This window comes from Rattus rattus, chromosome 9, assembly GCF_011064425.1.
Source record: "Rattus rattus isolate New Zealand chromosome 9, Rrattus_CSIRO_v1, whole genome shotgun sequence".
In the NCBI taxonomy this organism is placed as follows: Eukaryota; Metazoa; Chordata; class Mammalia; order Rodentia; family Muridae; genus Rattus; species Rattus rattus.
In genome coordinates, this window is record NC_046162.1 from 44,544,370 (window position 1) to 44,564,979 (window position 20,610).

Below are 20,610 nucleotides of genomic sequence, written 5' to 3' on the forward strand. Positions count from 1 at the left end.
AATGGCAGGAAATGCATATCAGCAGCAAATAGCAGTCTTGGGACAAAATCCCTTGGGCTGTGCCCCTTCAGAGTGCATCCATCACAGCCATGCTAAATGATGGGTTATTTTGCTTGCCATAATGTTTCATACATGGATTCTGTCCCATATACATGTACATAAATTATATATATAGATATATACATTAACATTCATATAAATTACATGCACATGCATATCACATATACAAATGTGTATACATAATGTGTAATATATATATATACACATATATGTTGTAGAACTGAAAATTTAAAGCTTCTAAATTTTGTGAAAATTTAATGTTCTCTCAAAGTATTTATTTCTATTAATTTAAATTTTCTTAGGTGTTATTATTATTATCATTATCATTATTATCAATTATTACATAAAACAGAGTCCAGTTAGAGCTGTCCAGATGCACATGACTGAGTTATTCACTAGTGTATGGGCAGCCTGCCGATGTCCACCCCACCTCACAACAAAAGACACTCTTCCTTGTAGAAATGATAAACTGCCAAGAGCTCCTCAGGAAAGACGAAGGTAATAGGATCCACTCCCACTTCCACGTTGAATTATTTTAAAATTTAAAATAAATTACATCACTTTTTTCCTTCTCTCCTACATCATACTCATCCTATATCTGATACCCCTCCCAAATTCACAGCTTCCTCTTCTTTAACATTCATGGTCATAACATACAGATAAACAAATCCACATATGCATATTCCCACTGAGATCATTCAACATTGATAGCATGTATAGGCGTTAGGACTGACCATTTTTTACTAGATAAGCCATCAGGGATCTCAACGCTGGGGAACAAGAATGCTCCCTATCTTTGTAATTGTTAATTACCCATAGCTCTTCATCTAGTTGAGGAATACCAATTGCTGTTGGAATTGTTCAACCTGGAAAATTTAACTGGCTTGATCACATTCACTTGACCACAGTCCCTAAAACTTATGATTGCAATGTAAGTGCAAAGTGCTCTGTCATCATGTGGTCAGCATCTCACAATCCTTGTTTCCATCCTCTGAATCTTCCAATCTTTGTACCTCTTCTTTCATGATGCTTCCTGAGAGTTGAAGAAGGGATGGCCCAGATAAGATACAATCTGTGGCTGCATATCATAGTCACTTATTCTCAGTCATTGTACATTTATGTGACTCGGTATTAACCAATACCCTTAAGGATAAGGAGCTTCTCTGCCTAAGGCTGCAAACAATACAGAACTATGGGTGAAAACATAAATATACAGAAGTCTATGATCTTTGTGCATGACCATTGGTATATGGCTTTTTAAGATATCTAAATGAAATTTCACTCATTCAATATCTGCTCTTTACATTTGCCTTTTTCTCTACAGAAACTCCACACAGTTGCACACATCAAAAATGTATTCAATTTTGCTCTCAGATGTCTCATTTTATGAGTATAATACATTTTATTTATCTGATCATCATTTGATTGCTCATTCTGCTTTCCAACAATCATAAATTATACTTATCTGCAAAATAAAAGCAAAACCAATATTTTAATCCCAACTTATTTTAGGTATGTGCCTAAGAGAAAGTTTTCTCATACATATTGTGACTTTATGCTTAATAGTCCATTGGCCAATAATTGATGTTTCAGAGTTCCATTTCCCAAGGGTCTCACTGTGCACTCCAGGCTGACTTCACAGGGTCTTACTTTGCAGTGAGTAAGAAAACATCACAGGGTCTCATTGTGCAGTGAAGCTGATTTTACAGAGTCACACTGTGCAGCTGGACTGACCTTACATTTATATTGATGCTACTCCCTTAGCTGCATGTGTGCTGGGATCAGTGGCATATAATCACACCTGACTTAATTTCTAATTTACTTGTTTAATTTTTTGTTAACTTTCTTGTTCCTTACCTCTTCTTCTCTTTAAGCCACTTCTCACACAGTCCATCTTCTACATTGTATATGGTATTCACCACACCACATTTTCTTAATATACTTTTATTATTTCATGTGTCAGTTGAATTTTTAAAATATGTGTAAAGACCTACATATTCTACGCTATATTTTTACACAATGGTATTTCTTTTCATTGTTCAGCAGAGCTCTTTATTTCATTCTATAGCTATTAAACATGTCATTGCCATTGAATATTTCTGTCTTTTAAACTTTATTTTTTACATGAGGAGGTAACATACTTAATTTGCATACGTTTGGTAATGTTTCTGGTAATTCTGTTATACTGTGCCAATGAGATTTCAGAATTTAGCTATAAGAACATCAGGTGCAATCTTACTTACATGAGAACTACAATACTACATATTTTAAAACAATATTCAATAAAAAGTATAAGTCAAAATTCTATAAGTGATTATCCACATTTATAAATGTGTGTGTGTGTGTGTGTGTGTGTGTGTGTGTGTGTGTGTGTGTGTGTGTGTGTGTGTGTGCATAGGAATGACCACATAGATCACTGGATGGGAGACATCATACTTCACGAAACACAATAAAGTACAAAGAGAAGTACAAAGACTGTGGGAAACAGAAGAGATAAAGGTCTGCATATTTCTATTGATGATTACACAGAGGCTCAAGTGAGTATGTTCTCAGGCAGTGAGAAGCCTATTAATACAGGATTGTCTTCACATGGAGATGATGTGGCAAGTGGTAGTGATGAACAGAGTATTAAGAATTGGATTTGTGTGTCATCACCTACCAAGGACAACTGAGGGAATTAATAGATGAAGGTTATTCTATGCTGTAGTTAAGCAAAGAATATGAAAAACGAAGTAATTTTTCTACAGAAATCAGACAAAAAGAGTTGAAGTAGTCATGGTCTCATATGCATTCACACATTGTCCTTTTGTGGGAGATGGGAAGTCAGTGAATCTCATATACTTCAGTCTATGAAACAGAACCTTCTCTAACACTTTCAGATTGTCAGTGTTAAGAAACGATACTCACTAAAAATGATGTCTTACAAAGTAAAATATGAGTATGCATGAGGGATTAGCAGCTTCTAGCTTTCTTTCTTCTTTCCCTCATTGAATAAATTGAATGATCCCTATTTATTAATCAATTCCAAATTAAGACAAAAATTATACAAATGACAATTGTACATAATGATTCCAACAAATTTGTTAAGGCTTAAGACAAGTGAGAAAATATAACATGCGTAGAAAGAATATGGGAAGTTAAGAGAAAAAAATGTCAAAACCAGTATGGGAAAACCTCTAGGAAAGACTAGAAGAATGCAGGCTAATGAAGAGATTTCATTGTGGTCCAGTGTCATTAATCCATTCTGTTAACTATTTGAACTGATGTATTCATGAGCACAGAAATATGGTAACATAATAAATTTTTGCACTAACATAAGAGGAACAGGATTACATTAGAGACTCCCTCATCCACTGTTGCATTTGCACGCTGTTTATGCAAGACAAGGAGAAAGTTATAGCCAGGTATCAAAGACAATTTATTGTCCTTTGACTACTGGACCAAACCTCTTCTCTTTCATGTATTGAACAATTATGTAGCATGCTCCTTCCTTGTAGGTCCTATGAAGAGGGACAATTTCTGTTACAATATTAATGTAAATACATGTATTACATGAAATTATGTGTCAATCCAAAGTACTGCCATTACAGAGAGATTTTCTTATTGCAGACAACTTTTATTAGGGCTCTTTTCATGTCTCTGTTTCTCAGGCTGTAGATAAAGGGGTTTAGCATAGGAGTCACTGCTGTGTACATGATAGCCATGGCATTCTCTTTTACAGTTGAATTATTACCTGATGGACATAAGTAGAGACCAATAATTGTCCCATAGAACAGAGACACAACAGACAGATGGGAACCACAGGTGGAGAAGACTTTGTGGATGCCCTGTGTAGATGGAACCTTAAGAATGGAGAGGAAAATCCTTACATAGGACATAACAATGAGTAGGAATGGAATAATAATGATGAGTCCTCCTACGATAAATACCATCAACTGATTAACATAAGTGTCTGAGCAGGACAACTTCAGAAGTGCAAAAATGTCACAGAAAAAGTGGAGAATCATATTCTTCTCACAAAAAGACAATCTAGCCATGAGCATAGTATGCATCATGGCATTAGATATTGTCAGCATCCACAGTAATACCAGTAGAGAGGCACAGAACTGGATGCTCATGATGCTGGTGTAATGCAAAGGAAAGCAGATGGCAACATAGCGGTCATAGGCCATGATCACAAGAAGGAAGCTCTCCATGTCTCCAAAAACCATAAAGAAGTACAGCTGTGTCAGGCAGCCTGCATAGGATGTAGATGGTACATGGCTCTCCATGTTCTGTAGCAACTTGGGCATTGTGACAGAGGAAAAGCAGAGGTCAGAGAAAGACAAGTTGCTGAGAAACAAGTACATGGGTGAGTGGAGCTTGGAGTCCAGTAGAACAAGGACAATGATTAACAGGTTTCCCAGGATAGTGGTGAGGTACATAACCATGAACAGAGTATAGAACAGGAGATGATATTCTGATGGGATGGGCAGACCCAGGAGGAGAAACTTTGATATCAAACTTTGGTTGTTTCCCGTCATGTTCTTCCTCTAATGACTTTAAGAAAACAATTATATTTTCTTAAAATTCCAGTCATTGTGCCTGTATGATATCATAGATCAATTCCACTCTTTGGCCTCATTTGTTTATTTATAAAAAGTTTCCTTTATTTTTCATAGTCTTTAATTTTTATATTCTTTCCCTCATTATGACACGGAATACTCTTGGTCTATTTATTTTCTCTAATGTCCTTGGTAGATGATGATGTACAAACCAAACCCTGTACAGTGTGCTGATATCTTCTCTAGTATCCATATCCACATATTATTGAAAAGGGACATGGCTTGTTACATAGAGTGTGTGTTCTATACCCTACAATAATTAATCTTACTCTCTTCAAAGTAACTGTAGTTCCTATATCCAAATATGTTCAGTCTTATAGCCATGTTGCCTTAGCATGTTCTACTTATCTAGTATTTCCTCATCACATCTAATTGCTTTTACTATGGAAAATGTATTGGCATTTATCTTTCCTTCATTTCTGTTAAACAATGGTGTTAACCTCAGTTTACACCATTTATAGTTTATTTCTCTGAAGTTTCTTGGAGAATTTTTGTATACCTATTCCTGTTAATAGAAAATGAATCCAAAGGAAAACTCATATATTTAATGCATTAATTACCATTTAAATTCTGATGCAGTTTTCTTTGTAATCTACCGAATTAGATACCTTGCTGCTGTCTAATCATCTTTAACAGGCATATGTGGCCTAGTGCATCCTAAAGGAAATTCACTCTTTTCCCATAACATGTTCTTTCATCCATTTCTTTACTTTTTCATAATATGTAAACATTAATTCAATATCCTATATGAGAATTCTACTGAATTCTTTCTTTTTTATTACCATGACATCCAACCCAGGACCTAATACAGTTTCTTATCTTCATTCTCATCCTGTTATTCAAAGTTATCCAATTGCATTTCTAGAAATGCATGCCACCATTTCTTAAGTGAAATATTGGAATCAACATTCAATTCAAACTCCTGTGCAATGTCTCTACACTATTTTATTCAGTAGGTTTAGCCCACAAAGGCATTATGAAATTTAAATACAGTTTTGTATTTCCAAATTCATTCCTTAGATGGCCATCTTCTCCTTGCACAGTTCCTATAACACCCAAACATCAGTTGCTTACCCAACATCTATCAACCACTACAGTCAAATATGGCCTCACATGGCACATATGCACATATGCATTTTACTCCTCAGCAATGCTATACTCTAAATTGAAGTCTGTGACTCCATCATTTCTAACTTAATATACTCCTTGCCTATCACATCTTCTCCTCTGTGGCATAGCTTTTCCCCTTTGTGTTTCCACAATATGACATGTCATATTTTAAGTTAAAACTTCCTTGTATAACTACATGCTAAGACCTGCCACCATGGTCTCATAGCATTTTGTACTTATCTCACAGCTGGTCATTCCGTAACAGCTGTTGTTGACAGACTATAAATTTCATGCAGGAAAGACCATGCCTGCCCTCATCCTACAGCAAGGTAAGGTCTGGCTGTCCCAGACCCGATATTCATGAAGATTTCCTAGCTGTTCTATAGCCTAATGCATAGGTTAAATATTAAGGAAGAAGGTTACATTAAATCTAAATAATTACACTTTCATTCTCTTCAAAATCTGAAGTCACAAAACTTAATCTTTTAACATTAAATTCTGATATTCTGTGACTAGATTTACAAATATGATTGTGAATTTATGGAAAGTATTGTGGTGTGCAAAATGCAATGCTCTTTTTATTAATACTATTGACTAACAGTTTTATGCATCATAGGATTCTACTATATTCATATGATAGTCATTTCCAAATAAATAAATTTCACTGATAATGATGTAGAAAAATAAATACAATTACCATTATATAAAACATCAGTTAATTTTAATCCCTCCCTTGAGTTCATGTTCAGATATCCATACCTAACATGACAATTTTTATAGAAACTTGTCTCGGGCTTAAAAGCCATTTTATTCAAGTTGCAGTTCAAGGTACTTTCATTAATGTGTTTCACTGCATATTAAACATTAATTAAGTTACTAACATTATATCAGATGAAAGTAATTCTTGTCTTTCATAATATGACAAGCTTCATATGAGCAGTTAATAGAAATAAAGCAGAAAACTTAGAGCAATATAAGGGAAATTGTGCCCCTGGTTTCTGAAAATTATTTGTATACTATGAATGAATGTGGCCCATGTTTTATGTAGGCTTACATGAAGAGATTACAATGCAAAAATCACTTTTGATGGCTGCTGCTACTGACCTAATGGACTTTACTACTTCAGTTATGAAACTCACATTTTTGCTTCAATAGTAGATAAGACTGTCCAAGGAAATAGTTCCAGCTCTCCTGGAATTCTCTGAAAACACTGACTATGGTTTTCAAGATGATACTCAATTTTGTAAATGGAAACTCAGGTAATGTGAATACTCTGATCCATGGGTTGCAGTAATGAGCAAGTACTTGCACTATTTGAAGTTGTACATATCTGTGCTCTTTTAGATAGAAGATCTCTTCAAACATTTCTAATATTTAAAACTAAAGACCTACTAAAAGAAGGATTAAGCACTGCAGCGTTGCCCATACCCTAAAGAGTTGTTATTGAGTTGAAATGAGAAATATGCCCAATAAGTAATTGTATTAAGCTGAATCATTATCAAAATGATTATCAATGTAACTGTGTTATAATGTATTTCTAAAATATTCCAAAGTGTTGCAAAGTATTAAAATGGCAAACAATAATATCATACCTGAAAACTTCCAGTCAGGCTATCATAAAATGAAAGTGCAAGACATGTAGTTTGGAAGTGCAAGACATGTAAGTTTCCTCCTGGTAATTTATCTTGGATAACTGAAGGTATATTTCAGTTCCTGCTCCAGACCCTGTCACCTTTATTCATTATCAGAACAGGAATGAACATCCTCTATAATCAACAACTTCTTACATGTCCCCTTTTAGCCATCTATGGACACCAGGGACCCAAGGACCTCTGCATCCCTGAGGAATCCTTATCTTGTGCAATTACCCAGGACCCAAATAGGACCAATTTTTCAAAGCCCTGAGGTGAGAACAGTTGGTGGTCACTGATCATTCATTAATATACTTAGTGATAAGGTATAAATGAAGAGAAATCAGATGTACATTTATCCTTTGCCTGTTTATGAAATTCACAGCATTTATGTGTAATCCAGCTTAGATCTCAATAGACTGTACTCAAGCAATTTCAAAACCACTGAAGTAAATGTGAATGCTTTTTTGAGCTAGACTATCAATTTGTGAGAATGGGGTTGTTAAGATATTCTTTTGTCATTCTCTAAATTTTCTAAGCAGAAATAGCATGAATCCTCTTTCATTTATTATTCTAATGGTGTATACAGATTTTTTTCATTTTTAGCATGAATAATGGCTTATTACAATTTTAAAAATAAACAGTTTTTAAACCTCTTTTAATACTTGATTTTAACTTCAACTCATTCCTGCTTTGAGGTGTGTGTGTGTGTGTGTGTGTGTGTGTGTGTGTGTGTGTGTGTGGTGGTTTTTCTCGGCTTCTTTTGACTTTAATGCATTCTTATTAGGTTCCTAATACAATTCCTTTTAGTTCTCATTTCTTTTTCAATGTTTGCATTCTGTGACATTAAATTCACTCCTAATTCTGTTTGGTTTTCAAAATTTCATTAGTTGTCATTTTTATGGTTAAAAATTGTATATTTATAATTAGCCATGTGCTCTCAGTTTACATGATCCCAACCTTGTTGGCAACATCTAGAGTATAATAATCAGGAGTCAAGCAAAGATGGCTTCTTTTCTTCATCAAGCATTATCAGGCTATTGTCTTTGACCACATCAATATCATAGAGTATTCATATGGCCTGTTTGATCTGGTGCCTCTTGCCCTTGATGTCCGTAATGAACACAACTATGGTGCTGTCCTCTGTCTTCTTCATGGCTGACTCAGTATTTGATGATAGTATAGTGGTCATGATCATTTCTCCAGATTGAAATTTTTTGATCATATTTGGGATGCCTCTGGAGTTTCAGGGTTGTGGGTCCCTGGAAGTTGGGTGACATGCAGATTTTTTTTGTGGCTGAGGACACATTCACCACAGCCTTCTTAGCTTTTAATCCCTTTGTTTTGGCTTCAGCTTTAGGAGGGAGAGTAGCTTCCTTCTTCAAATTTGGCACCATTTTGGTGAAAAGAGTTTCTCCAGTTTTCTTTTTTTTAATGTATCAATTCAATGTATTTTTAAGTCTTAGATTGTTAACATATTTATCATGGAGTAGTAAAGACGAACAAGAAACAGAACTAAATTATGTGATTGTGGTGGTTTGAACAGGTATGCTCCCCTATTAATTCACGTGTTTGAATGCTTGGACCATAGAGAGTGACACTGTTAGGATTTGTTGCCTTGTTGGAGGAAGTATGTCACTGTAGAAGCAGGATTCGAGGTCTTGTATATATGTTCAACCTTATGCTCCACTGTGGAAACTAGCCTCTTCCTGGTGAAATTCAGAAGCCAATCTTCTTCAGGCTGCCTTTGGACCAAAATGAAGAATTGTTGGCACACAGTCTGCTTGCATAATGTCATGCTTCCTACCATGATGATAATAGACTAATCCCCTTAATCTATAAGCCAGCCTAATTAAATTTGTGCTTTATAAAATTTTCCTTCATCATGGTATCTATACATTGGAATAAAACCCCAAGATATTGATTAAGCTATTTGTAAGCAACATAACTAATTTTGCAAGAGATTTTGAAAAGGGAGTTAAAGCTTCCAATGTAGAATGTCATAGAATAAAAATATGAAAGTACATATTAAAATATCGCCCAATCACTACGTAGTTTGTTATTAAATTTTCTAAATACATCAACTTCTCCCTTATATAGGTGAATTCATGTCTCAGAAAATACATTAAAACAAAGACAGTAACAAAATTCTATAGCATGACATTTTCTTCTATAATTGTCTGTGTATATGTAAGTTTCACTTACAAATTAGTCACAATGAAGACTAACAACTAATAATGACAGTTATAAATATGTACCATGAATAAAGTAATCTGATTATGCTTTATTTCTATTTTTCAAAAAATATTTCACTGCCATAACCCACCTTTCTACTTTTGATCATGAGAACTATTCCATTGTCTAAGTATCAGGAAGTAAAATGAAGGACACAGCAATGTGATATAGTTTTAATCTACTCTGTAAACCTCATTTGAAGATTTTTCCTGAAACTCCCTAAATGAGGCATTAGAGAACAGAGTTAAATTGGTTCTCAAGATAGCTGAATTTATATTTTCAAAATTATCTCCAATTGACAACTTCTCACAAAGGAAATGTATTTTTCTCCAATGGAGTCTCACTAGATATATAAACCACACTAAGTTTATTCTCCATGCCCAGCCATAGATAATGAACTCAAACAAAAACTAAAGATATTTTGGAGATTTTATTTTGACTGGGCATTCTATTTTTTACCTTATTAGTATTTTGCTCACACCTTATGTCTCGTGGTTTTGTGTTTTTATGTGTCAGTATGTACTTCTCATACTAATTCTTTGCTTTTCCTTTTTCTACTTGCCTATTTGTTTTCCAATAGAGAAAGAAGACATATAGTTGAATAGGGTGGGAGGACCTGAGAGGATTAAAAAGGAAATAATACTTCAAATGTACTATATGAAAAATAATTTCAATAAGAAGGTTAAACACAATATGAAAAGCAAAAAAAGACAATGATTTTTTTAGTTTTAGATTTCTTTTACATATGAATTTTAGAAGAACTCAATCAATATGTACAAAATAATTCCTATTGGAATTGTTTCTGGAAAAATCGTTGAATACTGCAGTGTTTTAGAAGATGACATTTTGGCACAATTTAATGTTACAGGCAGGGAAAATTGTATCAGGTAATGGTTAGTTACTCTCAACTTTTGTGCCACTTTTGCATGAGTATATCATGTAGATGTGTTACTATTGTATATACAAGGCTTTATAGATAAGTTAGTTTTTAACCTTTGTCCTACCGGACTGTACAGAATGACTTGTAGTGCCATGAAAATATTCAGTAGGGTTAAAGAGTCTATTTACACACCCATCTGATTCTCAATAAGATATCATGGTGTTGTTTTCAACAATAGGGCACTATGACCAGTTTGTGAGAAGCTTCCAGTGCCCTAAATATGTTACATCTGATCAAGCTATTGGCCAAAGGGGCACAGTGGAAACCTGTGAATAATCCAGGCTCTTGTCAAATCTATTGGTTGCACATTACAAATTGACGCTACAGAAGTAAAGTCCTACAATTATTGTGCAAAAGTGTCAATATGCAGAAAAGAGCCCCAGTCCACCTCTGTCACTGTCTGAAATAATTCTCTCAAGAAGGGTTACTGGAACTTAATATTTGTATAAATGTTAGACAAATCTGCTATGACATCTTTCTCTGTAATCCTGATAGGTATCAATGCAAAACTAAAAACTTATTCAGAAAGATGGAGGTGAGGTGCTTTCTAGTTCACCTAATGTAAGTATATAACTGGTTTTGCTGTTTAGCTAAAGTATGTTTGGGAACAGAAGATACACAGTTTTAAACAAACTCTGCCTAGTTCCCAAAGTATGTGCTACTATGCTGGAGAATGTCTGCTTCCTTAGTCAGTTCATCACTTCTGTGACTAAATAGCTGAAGTAAATTACTTTTAAAAAGAGAAGGCTATTCTAATCATAGTTTCTGATGTTTGTCCATGGTCACTTGCACATTCACTTCATGGCAACCATGAAAGAATCATGCCCTTCAAAGTATGCTTGTGGTGTACCTCCTCCAAACACGTGCTACATCTTAATTTTCCAGTATCTTGATAGTGCTATCATATTGTGACTCATCACTAGATGTATCTATTGACTGGGTCAGGTTTGTAAAGATACTGTCATGTCTTCAAAGCCCTCTGAACAATGCATTTGCTAGACCATTGTATTGAATCATACTGCCACATATTATTTCCAAGTACAAAAAATAGATATTAGTGTAATATATAATAATCTAATGATTGTAAGACCAATAAATGTATAGATTCTTTAGGGATGAAAAATTTGAGCATAAAACTATACAAAGTATCTCTACAGCATCTGAACCAGATGATGAGAGCCAAGTGCAACAGGCACTGAATGGAGAAGTTAATGTGTCATCTATGGTTCTGTGGACAATGGTCTGAATATGATGGTGGGATGGGCTGTTAAGTTTCACCTAGGAAGGTAAGGAGCCATACAGCTTTAAAAGATATTCACCTGAAAATTAATTTAATAATCGAAGGGGTTATTTTTTCTTACTTATTGACATAGATAGACGTTGGCTCATATATAGCTGATCTATATATATTAGCATGTGTACATATATATATATACACACACTAGGGCCTGTTTACAGCAAGTTGTATTGTGAGTGGTAATCTGTTAACATTTCCCAAGCATGTGCTTCTCATTGTAGTTTAGTCCTACAAAATCTGATGGATTCTAGTTTGAATTAGTATACTTCTAATATATTTTAAATCATGCAGAGTACTGTGCTTATGTACTTTAGAATTCTTGCAATTACACTTTATAAAATATGTTGTAGCCATGAAAGATCCCTGCTAACTCCCCATGGCATTAGTGACTATACATCTATCTATGAGTCCATATCAAACAGATCCAGATATCATCAGGGCTGAATCACTCACAGTTTGAGAACTCTTAATTGTTCTAGAAATGTCCTGACTAATTGATCTGTCTTTAGTGAGTTACTCCTGGGTCTGAACTCCTGAGAGCAGGTTCCCTTAAGCCCAGCTTTGAATATACTGGAACATATGAGCAGGGATCATACTCAGATTATGAACAAAGGGGCATTACTTCACAGTTCTGCAATTAATATTGGAATAGCATCTCAGGCTGTAGTCTCAAAGTCACTGGAATACATTATAGGTGAGTTGAAAAGGATGGTCTAATTTTCCTGGGTCGTAATGATAATTTTCAGTCTGGAGTTTTAGAGGTGGAATTTGTCTCTTCAATATCTCTACCTTTCCAGTCTTCCTAAATTTCCATAAGCATGTTAACTACTATTTTCCAGATATATTTTAATGTTAATATTCACTAATTTCACTACACATTATATTCTTACCAGACCCTATCACCTCATTGTAACAACAGCTCTGTAATCCACAGGTTTTGTGCTATAGTTATTAGACTTTTTATTTTAAAATTATCTGAAGAGATTTCAAATATTTAGATTGATCTCACATCAGTAATGGAATTGCAATTTTTCTGAAGAAACTACTGACCCATAAATTAAAAGATCGTTTATTCCATTTTCCATAATAACTCTCTTTCTCTGGGTGTGAATTACAATTGCAATATCTTAATTGGAGGATAATATCAACATTTGAATAAGTATCCTAGGGAGTTATTACTCACATTAAATATTAGAGCCACCATCTTAAAAGATGCTTAGGTTTACTCTGAGCAGGAAACTTGGAATCACATAGGTGTGGGAAATATCAAGCTGTTTATTTCATGCACCATTTGCATGTGAACTTTCTCATCATGTGTGATTCCTAGTTACACACAACATCAGAAATATTATCTTCACAATTACATGAGAATCAAACTCCCTACAACGTTCCTTCCCTTAATGTTGGCAGATAACTTTGAAATATAAAATTTGTTAATGAAGATGAGTTAACCATTTTAAGAGGAAGATCTAAACAGTTGGTTTTATTGTAAGTCTTTATGTTTCATCTGCCAAATTTAATGTATAGTGATATTTCAGAAATCCAAAGCAGCCATATTACATACACATATAAGTGTGTATACAGTTAGAAATTGATTATTATAAGACAGAAAGTGTAAAGTAAGGTTAATTTTTAATTAATCAGCTCTCTGGAGTATGAACTGGACAATCTGAAAACTGTATGGGGATTGTTGTCCAGGGCAGACCTGAAAACTACAGGCTTGAAACTCAATGCTCTCAGCAGTCTTTTCTTCCTTGGGAAATTGCAGATTATCATCATTGCCTTCAGTTGGGTATATGAAATCATCACATTATTCCAGGTAATCTGACTCACTTAAAGTGTACTGAGGTAAATAATAACTCAATTGAAAAGTGTGTACAAAACTAATAGAAGGACAAAGCTGAGTTGGCAAAGTAAATAAGCAAGCACTTGGTACATGCTTATTGGAGAAGGAGCCCACATAAGACCAGCATAGAAATATTCCTGCACTTACTAAAATTACCACCATATTTTTTCTTAGAATACTGCTATCAATGACATCACAATAAATGAAGTATAAAGATCTACAGAGAATCATTTCATTTGGTAACATGAAGAAGTATCAAAAATAAAGTTCTATGGTATTATCCATGTGTGCAATATTATAACTGGAAGTAAAGGGTTTACCCTGGAAATTTTGGCAGGGACAAATTCAAATTAACAATGGTAGATATTCTAATTTATAGAACACTTGTGTCTTTGAACACATCATGAATGCACTTCCTAGTGCAAAAGGCAGCTAATTAGATTAATGTTATATTGGATATATGCAGTCAACAAGCAGGATGTCTGTGATGCAGGTTCAAGACATCCCTTCCAGAATGTGGTTTCCAATCTGCTTGAAGTTATTTATTAGAAGATAATTGAATCATTGAGTGTTGTAGGCTGAGTTACAGACAGAGTGAGAAAATGGTAGAAGGTCTCATGTTCTCTACATGGACTTGGGGGACTTATCATAGAAAGCCACGTGTACTGTACTGTACCTGAAGGATAAATGATAAGCCAGATGAGTTGAAGCAACAAGAAAAAAGTTGCCAGACAGATGGAATACCAGATGTGAAAGGCAAAGCACTGGAAGGTATACACTAAAGACTAGAATAGGTGGAGAATAGAATACAAGAGTATTTATATGAACAAAAGTGACTGTGGCAGTAGGTTAAACTTAGTCAAGTGTTCCCCTGAAGTAAATTTAGATTTATCATCTAAGCACTGAAACTCTAATAAAAAATCATTAGCAAGGAAGCATGGCTGGATTTCAACTTTACATATAAAGAACGAATGATGCTTCTTGAGGAAAGCATGGAGTTTCAGAGTCAGGGAAGATATTTGAAAGATGGTTTAAAGAGTTGAAATGAGATAATGCTATTGTCCATGTTGGTAATAATTTGGATAAAGATGAACTAAAACATCAACTTCATAATATAGAACATTTACTAATGGGGTATATATAGTGAAAATGAATGAATGAAATATAACACACAGTCTTCAACTTTGAACACAGATTAGTTTGAATGATATGAAAAAGTGAAAGAGGATGGGAAAGAGAAGGAAGAGACTGAAGGTGGCAGTTTTTTTAATCTGCTCTCTTTATAAGCTCTGCTCTACATTCTATGGAAAAACCATTCATCCTTAGTAACAAAAGTTCTCTTGGATAAGATAGAAATCCAAACTGAATCTTAAGTTGTTATCTAAGCCATTAAAGTACAGGACATTTTCAGATCTGTACACAATCATAATATAAGACAGTCTTCACTGAGGCCAAGGGATTATTGACATACAAGAAATTGAAAGAGCTGAACAAAATTCATAATCCCTGAGACCACATAACCAGTTGCCAAGTAAAAGAAAAGCAAACACATTTTGTACCTCAGATAAGAGTAGGACATTAAAGATGGAATAATAAAACATGAAAGAGAAACCAAAGAATTAAGTTACTTATGTATAGATATTCTAGCTATTTGAAATAGAGATAATGTTACGAACATGAAATCATTATAGAGCACTTGTCTTACATATATGTTCATTTTTATGCTACTTTTATAGGTAACCTACTATTATCCTTACAGATATTGCAGGAAGATAATGCCTGGAAACAACAAGACTGTCATCTCTGAGTTCATCCTCCTGGGTCTGCCGATTGCCTCTGAGCACCAGCACTTGTTCTATGCCCTGGTCCTGGCCATGTACCTCACCACTGTCCTGGGGAACCTCATCATCATCATCCTTATATTTCTGGACTCCCATCTCCATACACCCCTGTATTTGTTTCTCAGCAACTTGTCATTCACTGACCTCTGCTTTTCCTCTGTCACAATGCCAAAGTTGCTGCTGAACATGCAGAGTCAAGTATCACTCATTCCCTATGCAGGATGCCTGACACAAGTGTACTTTTTTCTGTTTTTTGCAGCCCTTGAGAACTTCCTACTTGTTGCAATGGCCTATGACCGCTATGTGGCCATCTGCTTCCCGCTTCATTATACCAGAATCATGAGCCCCAAGCTCTGTCTGAGTCTGGTGTTGCTATCCTGGGTGCTGACAACATTGTATGCTATGTTGCACACTTTGCTCTTGACTAGGTTGTCTTTCTGTGAAAACAGGGTGATTCCCCATTTTTTCTGTGATCTTTCTGCACTCCTGAAGCTGGCCTGCTCTGATATTCACATTAATGAATTGATGATAGTGATCATAGGAGGAATTGTTGTTATAATTCCATTTCTACTTATCATAGTGTCTTATGCATGCATCATCTCCTCCATCCTCAAGGTCCCTTCAACTCGAGGCATCCACAAGCTCTTCTCCACTTGTGGTTCTCACCTGTCTGTAGTGTCATTGTTCTATGGGACAATTATTGGCCTCTACTTAGGTCCCTCTGCTAATGACTCTATTCTTAAGGACACTATCATGTCTATGATGTACACAGTGGTGACTCCCATGTTGAATCCTTTCATTTATAGTCTGAGGAATAGAGATATGAAGAAAGCCCTAAAAAGAGTGCTTCGAAAGAAATCTCTCCTCTGACAATGATAGCCAGCTTTCACATTTTTATACCATAATAATTTTATATATCATAATATATTTATTATACTAGCTTTACCTGATTTTCCTCACTTTAGCCTATTCTTTTAAATGAGCAGTCTATATAATTATTTAATATGCAAAATGTGCATTAACTAGGGACCTCACTGTACCTTCATGTCCATTTCATTCCAGAAAACTACTTACAAAGAATTTACAGTTAGAATTTCTCTTTCTTCAAGAACACAGAAATATGATAGTAATATACTTTCATTCTAATCCCAGGTGCAGTGTATAGGGCTGCTTTATATTGTTCACTTCTCTAGCAGAAGTGTGATTTTTACTATCTGCAGATAATTCTTCAAATGGAATTCTGTGGTCTCTTGTGGGGGTATAAAATTATTAGAGTCCCAAGAAGAAATTCAGCTGCTGCTGCTCTTGCTACTACTTTTTTTGCTGCTACTGCTACTGTTTCTGTTGTTCCTTATTGCTGATATTGGTTTTGCTGCTTGCTGCTTGCACATAACCTTTAATGAAGATCAAAATGGTCACAGGGACCTAGATGCCCCTAATCAGCAGGAAGTAGTTTAACAAATACAATACCCCATTTATCCTTTTGCCTTATTTCTCTCCTACTTAGTGTTGCAGAGTTAGAAGGGATAAGGATAGATAACAATGATAGAAATAAAAGCCTATAAAGTAGCAAAAATATGGCAACAAGAACTCTTTTGCTATATTTTTCTTAATGATATCTACATTCAATACATCATTAAAATGCATCCTGTGATCTTATCTTTGTATTCAGATGTTTGCTTTGTCTGTGGCATCACTTTTATAATATGATTTGTAACCTGTTTTTAGTATTCAGCAATATGAAAATCAAATCCTCCCATATACATGATGACTCCCAATTTTCTATCCTATAGAAAATTACCCTCAAGTTGGTATCTAAATGTTCTCCTCATAATAATTTATTTTCATGTCTATATAATCTTTTCTGAGATGCCCTTGACTTAAGTCAATTTTTGTAATACTGTCATTACATCATTATATTTTGTATTTTCCTAGAAATTATCTTATGCCCACAGGCTGTAATTTTTTGCACTAATGAGTTGAGGAGCTAGAGGCAAATTGTTCAATTTTTAAGGCTGCTACTCTTGTGTTTATTTGTACATTTACAATGATTATACAGTTTCTTTTTATTTTCTCCTACTTCCCAAAGAGGAGATTCACTATCATTTTTAAACTCCTAGCATCAGGATGTTATGGTCAGGCTTCCATTTATGTTTGATTCATTTCTTTTGCTGCTTCTTTGTTTACCCCATTTTGACACCTTATTTTTTCCATTAGGCCCTATATATCCATGAATATCTCTGAGCTTCCTCCAGAGCTCTGTGATACTCTTCTTGTCTGCCCAGAAGATATCTGCAGGTAGAGTCCTATAACAATTAAATTCAATGAGGAAACATGAACTCTTTATTTGCTTTCCAAGTTTGACCTTTGCCTTTTACTTTCTCAATTTATGATGTCACTTCCTATCCAGTTATCTGAGCAACCACATCTGTACCTAGATAAACTTCTTATGGAAGTTTGCCTCAGACATGGACATAAGCACAACAACAGAAATGTAACTAATTTGTGAGTTGTATCAGAGTGAGTTGTGAGTTTGAAGAACTGGACCATGTTGTTTTTGATTGAGTGATTGATTGATTTTGTTAATTTTTAAAGCTGTGGAAGAATTTGTAACTTTCAGACTTGAAAAGTGTTTGAATGCTATAATTAGAGCTTAAAGGTACATTCTAGTGGGAGCTTGGAAGAAAATCACAATGAGAGCAATTCAGACTATGAACCACAAATTTCAGAAGGAATCAACATTAAAATTGGTTACAGGGGCCAATTATGTGGTCTTTTAGCAGAGAATGTGGCTGACTTTGGCACTTGTTTTAGAAACATGGATGAAGGGAAATATTTAATTTGATAGACACTCTCAAAGAGAAAATTTCAATAATACATGATTTTGAATTTGTGGAATGATTACTATCAATAACACTTATGTAGTGGCTACATGGAAAAGAGCAATTTGGGCAAAAATAAACATTATGTTCAGCTTGGAGTGAGAAGAAGCTTTACAAAGCTTAATATTACAGCAAAGGTGTGTGCTGGAAAAGAGGCTATGGTTGTTAAAGAGATTATTAGCACAATTAAGAAGAGGCCTGTCCACTTGAAAACAAAAATAAACTTGGGCATATCAGGAAGTGTCAGTCGCATGGCTACTTGGTCATGAGAATGTTTGCATGTCCGGCGTTTGCGTTCAGGTTTTAAATGGTCAGTTAACTCAGACATATCCCACTTATCATGAGCTCCTTCAAATTGGATCCAAGTTTTAAAGTCAAGCTTAGGACTTCACCAGTGCACGATATGACACATTTACAATAGATGAGCTGTTGATCAAATCTCCATGACTCTGATTTATGTTTGTATCTCTGTACAATAAAGCTATCTCATAAGAAGTATGCACTGATCCCCTCAAATTTGACTCGACTATAGCTCAGAATTTACTTTGAGGAGGTAGCTTGTTAACAGGGAAAACACTCACTTATTGCAGTCATGAAAAAAACCTTAGGCATTTAGATATTTTTCCTATGATAGAAAAGACTCAGCCATCATTGGACATTATAGAACCCCAATAATATCAAAATGAATTATCAGCTAGCAGATTCTTTACCAGACTCCAAAGAGTTGATTATAATGTCTAAAAATGTTTTTTCATTTTCTCACTTAAAATCGATTAAATATTATGGTTGAAACAAACCACCCATTTGCCTCTGGCCTTTTAGAAAAAATGTTTTGTTGAAATACTGTATATAGGCTCAGTCTGAATTTGTGTGGGCTAAACTTTAGTGTATTTATAAATGATGAACTTGGAAATTAAACTTTTTGTTTGTGATTTTCTAAAAAAGAAGAGAAGGAGAAGAAGGAGGAGGAAGAGGAGGGGGAGAAGGAGAAGTGGGAGGAGGAGAAGAAGAAGGAGTAGGAAGAAGAGGAGTAAGAGGAGCAGGAAGAGTAGCAGGAGGAGGAGAAGGAGGAGGAGCGGGAGGAGGGGCAGGAGGAGGAGCAGGAGCAGGAGGAGGAGGCCCATCTGAACAGGACAAAACCATGGCAAGACTGAGCCCAGTTAATCTTCCAACTTGTAAAAAAGGCATAAGAACAACTTAAAGAGGCAATGCTCTATTCTAATCTTAAAATTTAAGTCGATAGTTCCAGTTATGCATCACTGTTATTAAATACATGGGAGATTTGAGTGCGAATGGTTCACAGATAATCCAATAGTTTCAGGGAGATACTAAGGCTAGGCAACAAATGAAATGTAGTCTCTGAGAGGGCAAGAGACTATTGTGAAACTGAAACCTGGATTTTAGCAAGTACCCGATATGTTGAAGATAGCTTAGTAAGTAAAGGAGAGCTTTAGACTACAAGCATAAAATCTTTAGAGGCAGAACCATTACAAAGTAAAATATGGATTTTCATGAGGCATTATGAGCTTCAGTATTTTTCTTTCCCTTATCATAGGGAAGTAAATTAAATTGAAAGGTGCCTGGTTAATAATCAATTTCAAATATTAGGATAAAAATTAAAAAGTGACATGATTATATAAAACAATTATCCCAGATTTGTTCAGGGTCAACACTACTCCCAAAGGAAACATGAATTGGAAAAGGATTAAAAGAGCTAAGAGAATAAAATATTTCAAAATAGATATGGGAAAACCTTAGAAAGAAGTTGGGAGGTGAAGACTTTTCATTCATATTGAGTGTAATAAATACATTACTTAAATGATTTTAAATGATTTTAACTAAAACATCAATAAACATGGAAGGCAGAGTAAAATGATAATAATTTACAGTAACTTAAAAGGAACAGAGATCATACTAGACAGTACCTCACCCTCTGTGTATTTCCAGGGTTCTTTATGCAAAGTAAAGAGGAAGTAGTAGACAGATATCAAAGACAATCTTTCTTACTTTTACTACTCCACCAAAACTCATCTCTTTTATGTATTTTGCAGTCATTTAGTATACTCGTCCTTGCAGGTTTATGGTAAGGGACAAAATCTAATATAAAATGCTAATATCAATACATTTATTGCAAAATAATTAGGTTAAATTCCAAGTGCTGCCA

General features: G+C 34.8%; 2 protein-coding genes across 2 annotated transcripts; one reads left to right on the forward strand and one right to left on the reverse strand.

Moving 5' to 3' along the window:
- Window positions 1-3,644: 3,644 nt before the first annotated feature.
- On the reverse strand, window positions 3,645-4,583 carry LOC116909370 (olfactory receptor 1500-like). Its single transcript, XM_032912920.1, has one exon. It carries the CDS (start codon window positions 4,581-4,583, stop codon window positions 3,645-3,647), a length of 939 nt encoding a protein of 312 aa, XP_032768811.1.
- A 10,915-nt stretch (window positions 4,584-15,498) lies between these two features.
- Window positions 15,499-16,434, forward strand: LOC116909165 (olfactory receptor 1468-like). The gene has a single exon (XM_032912655.1). The coding sequence runs from the start codon at window positions 15,499-15,501 to the stop codon at window positions 16,432-16,434; it is 936 nt and encodes a 311-aa protein (XP_032768546.1).
- Window positions 16,435-20,610: the final 4,176 nt, after the last annotated feature.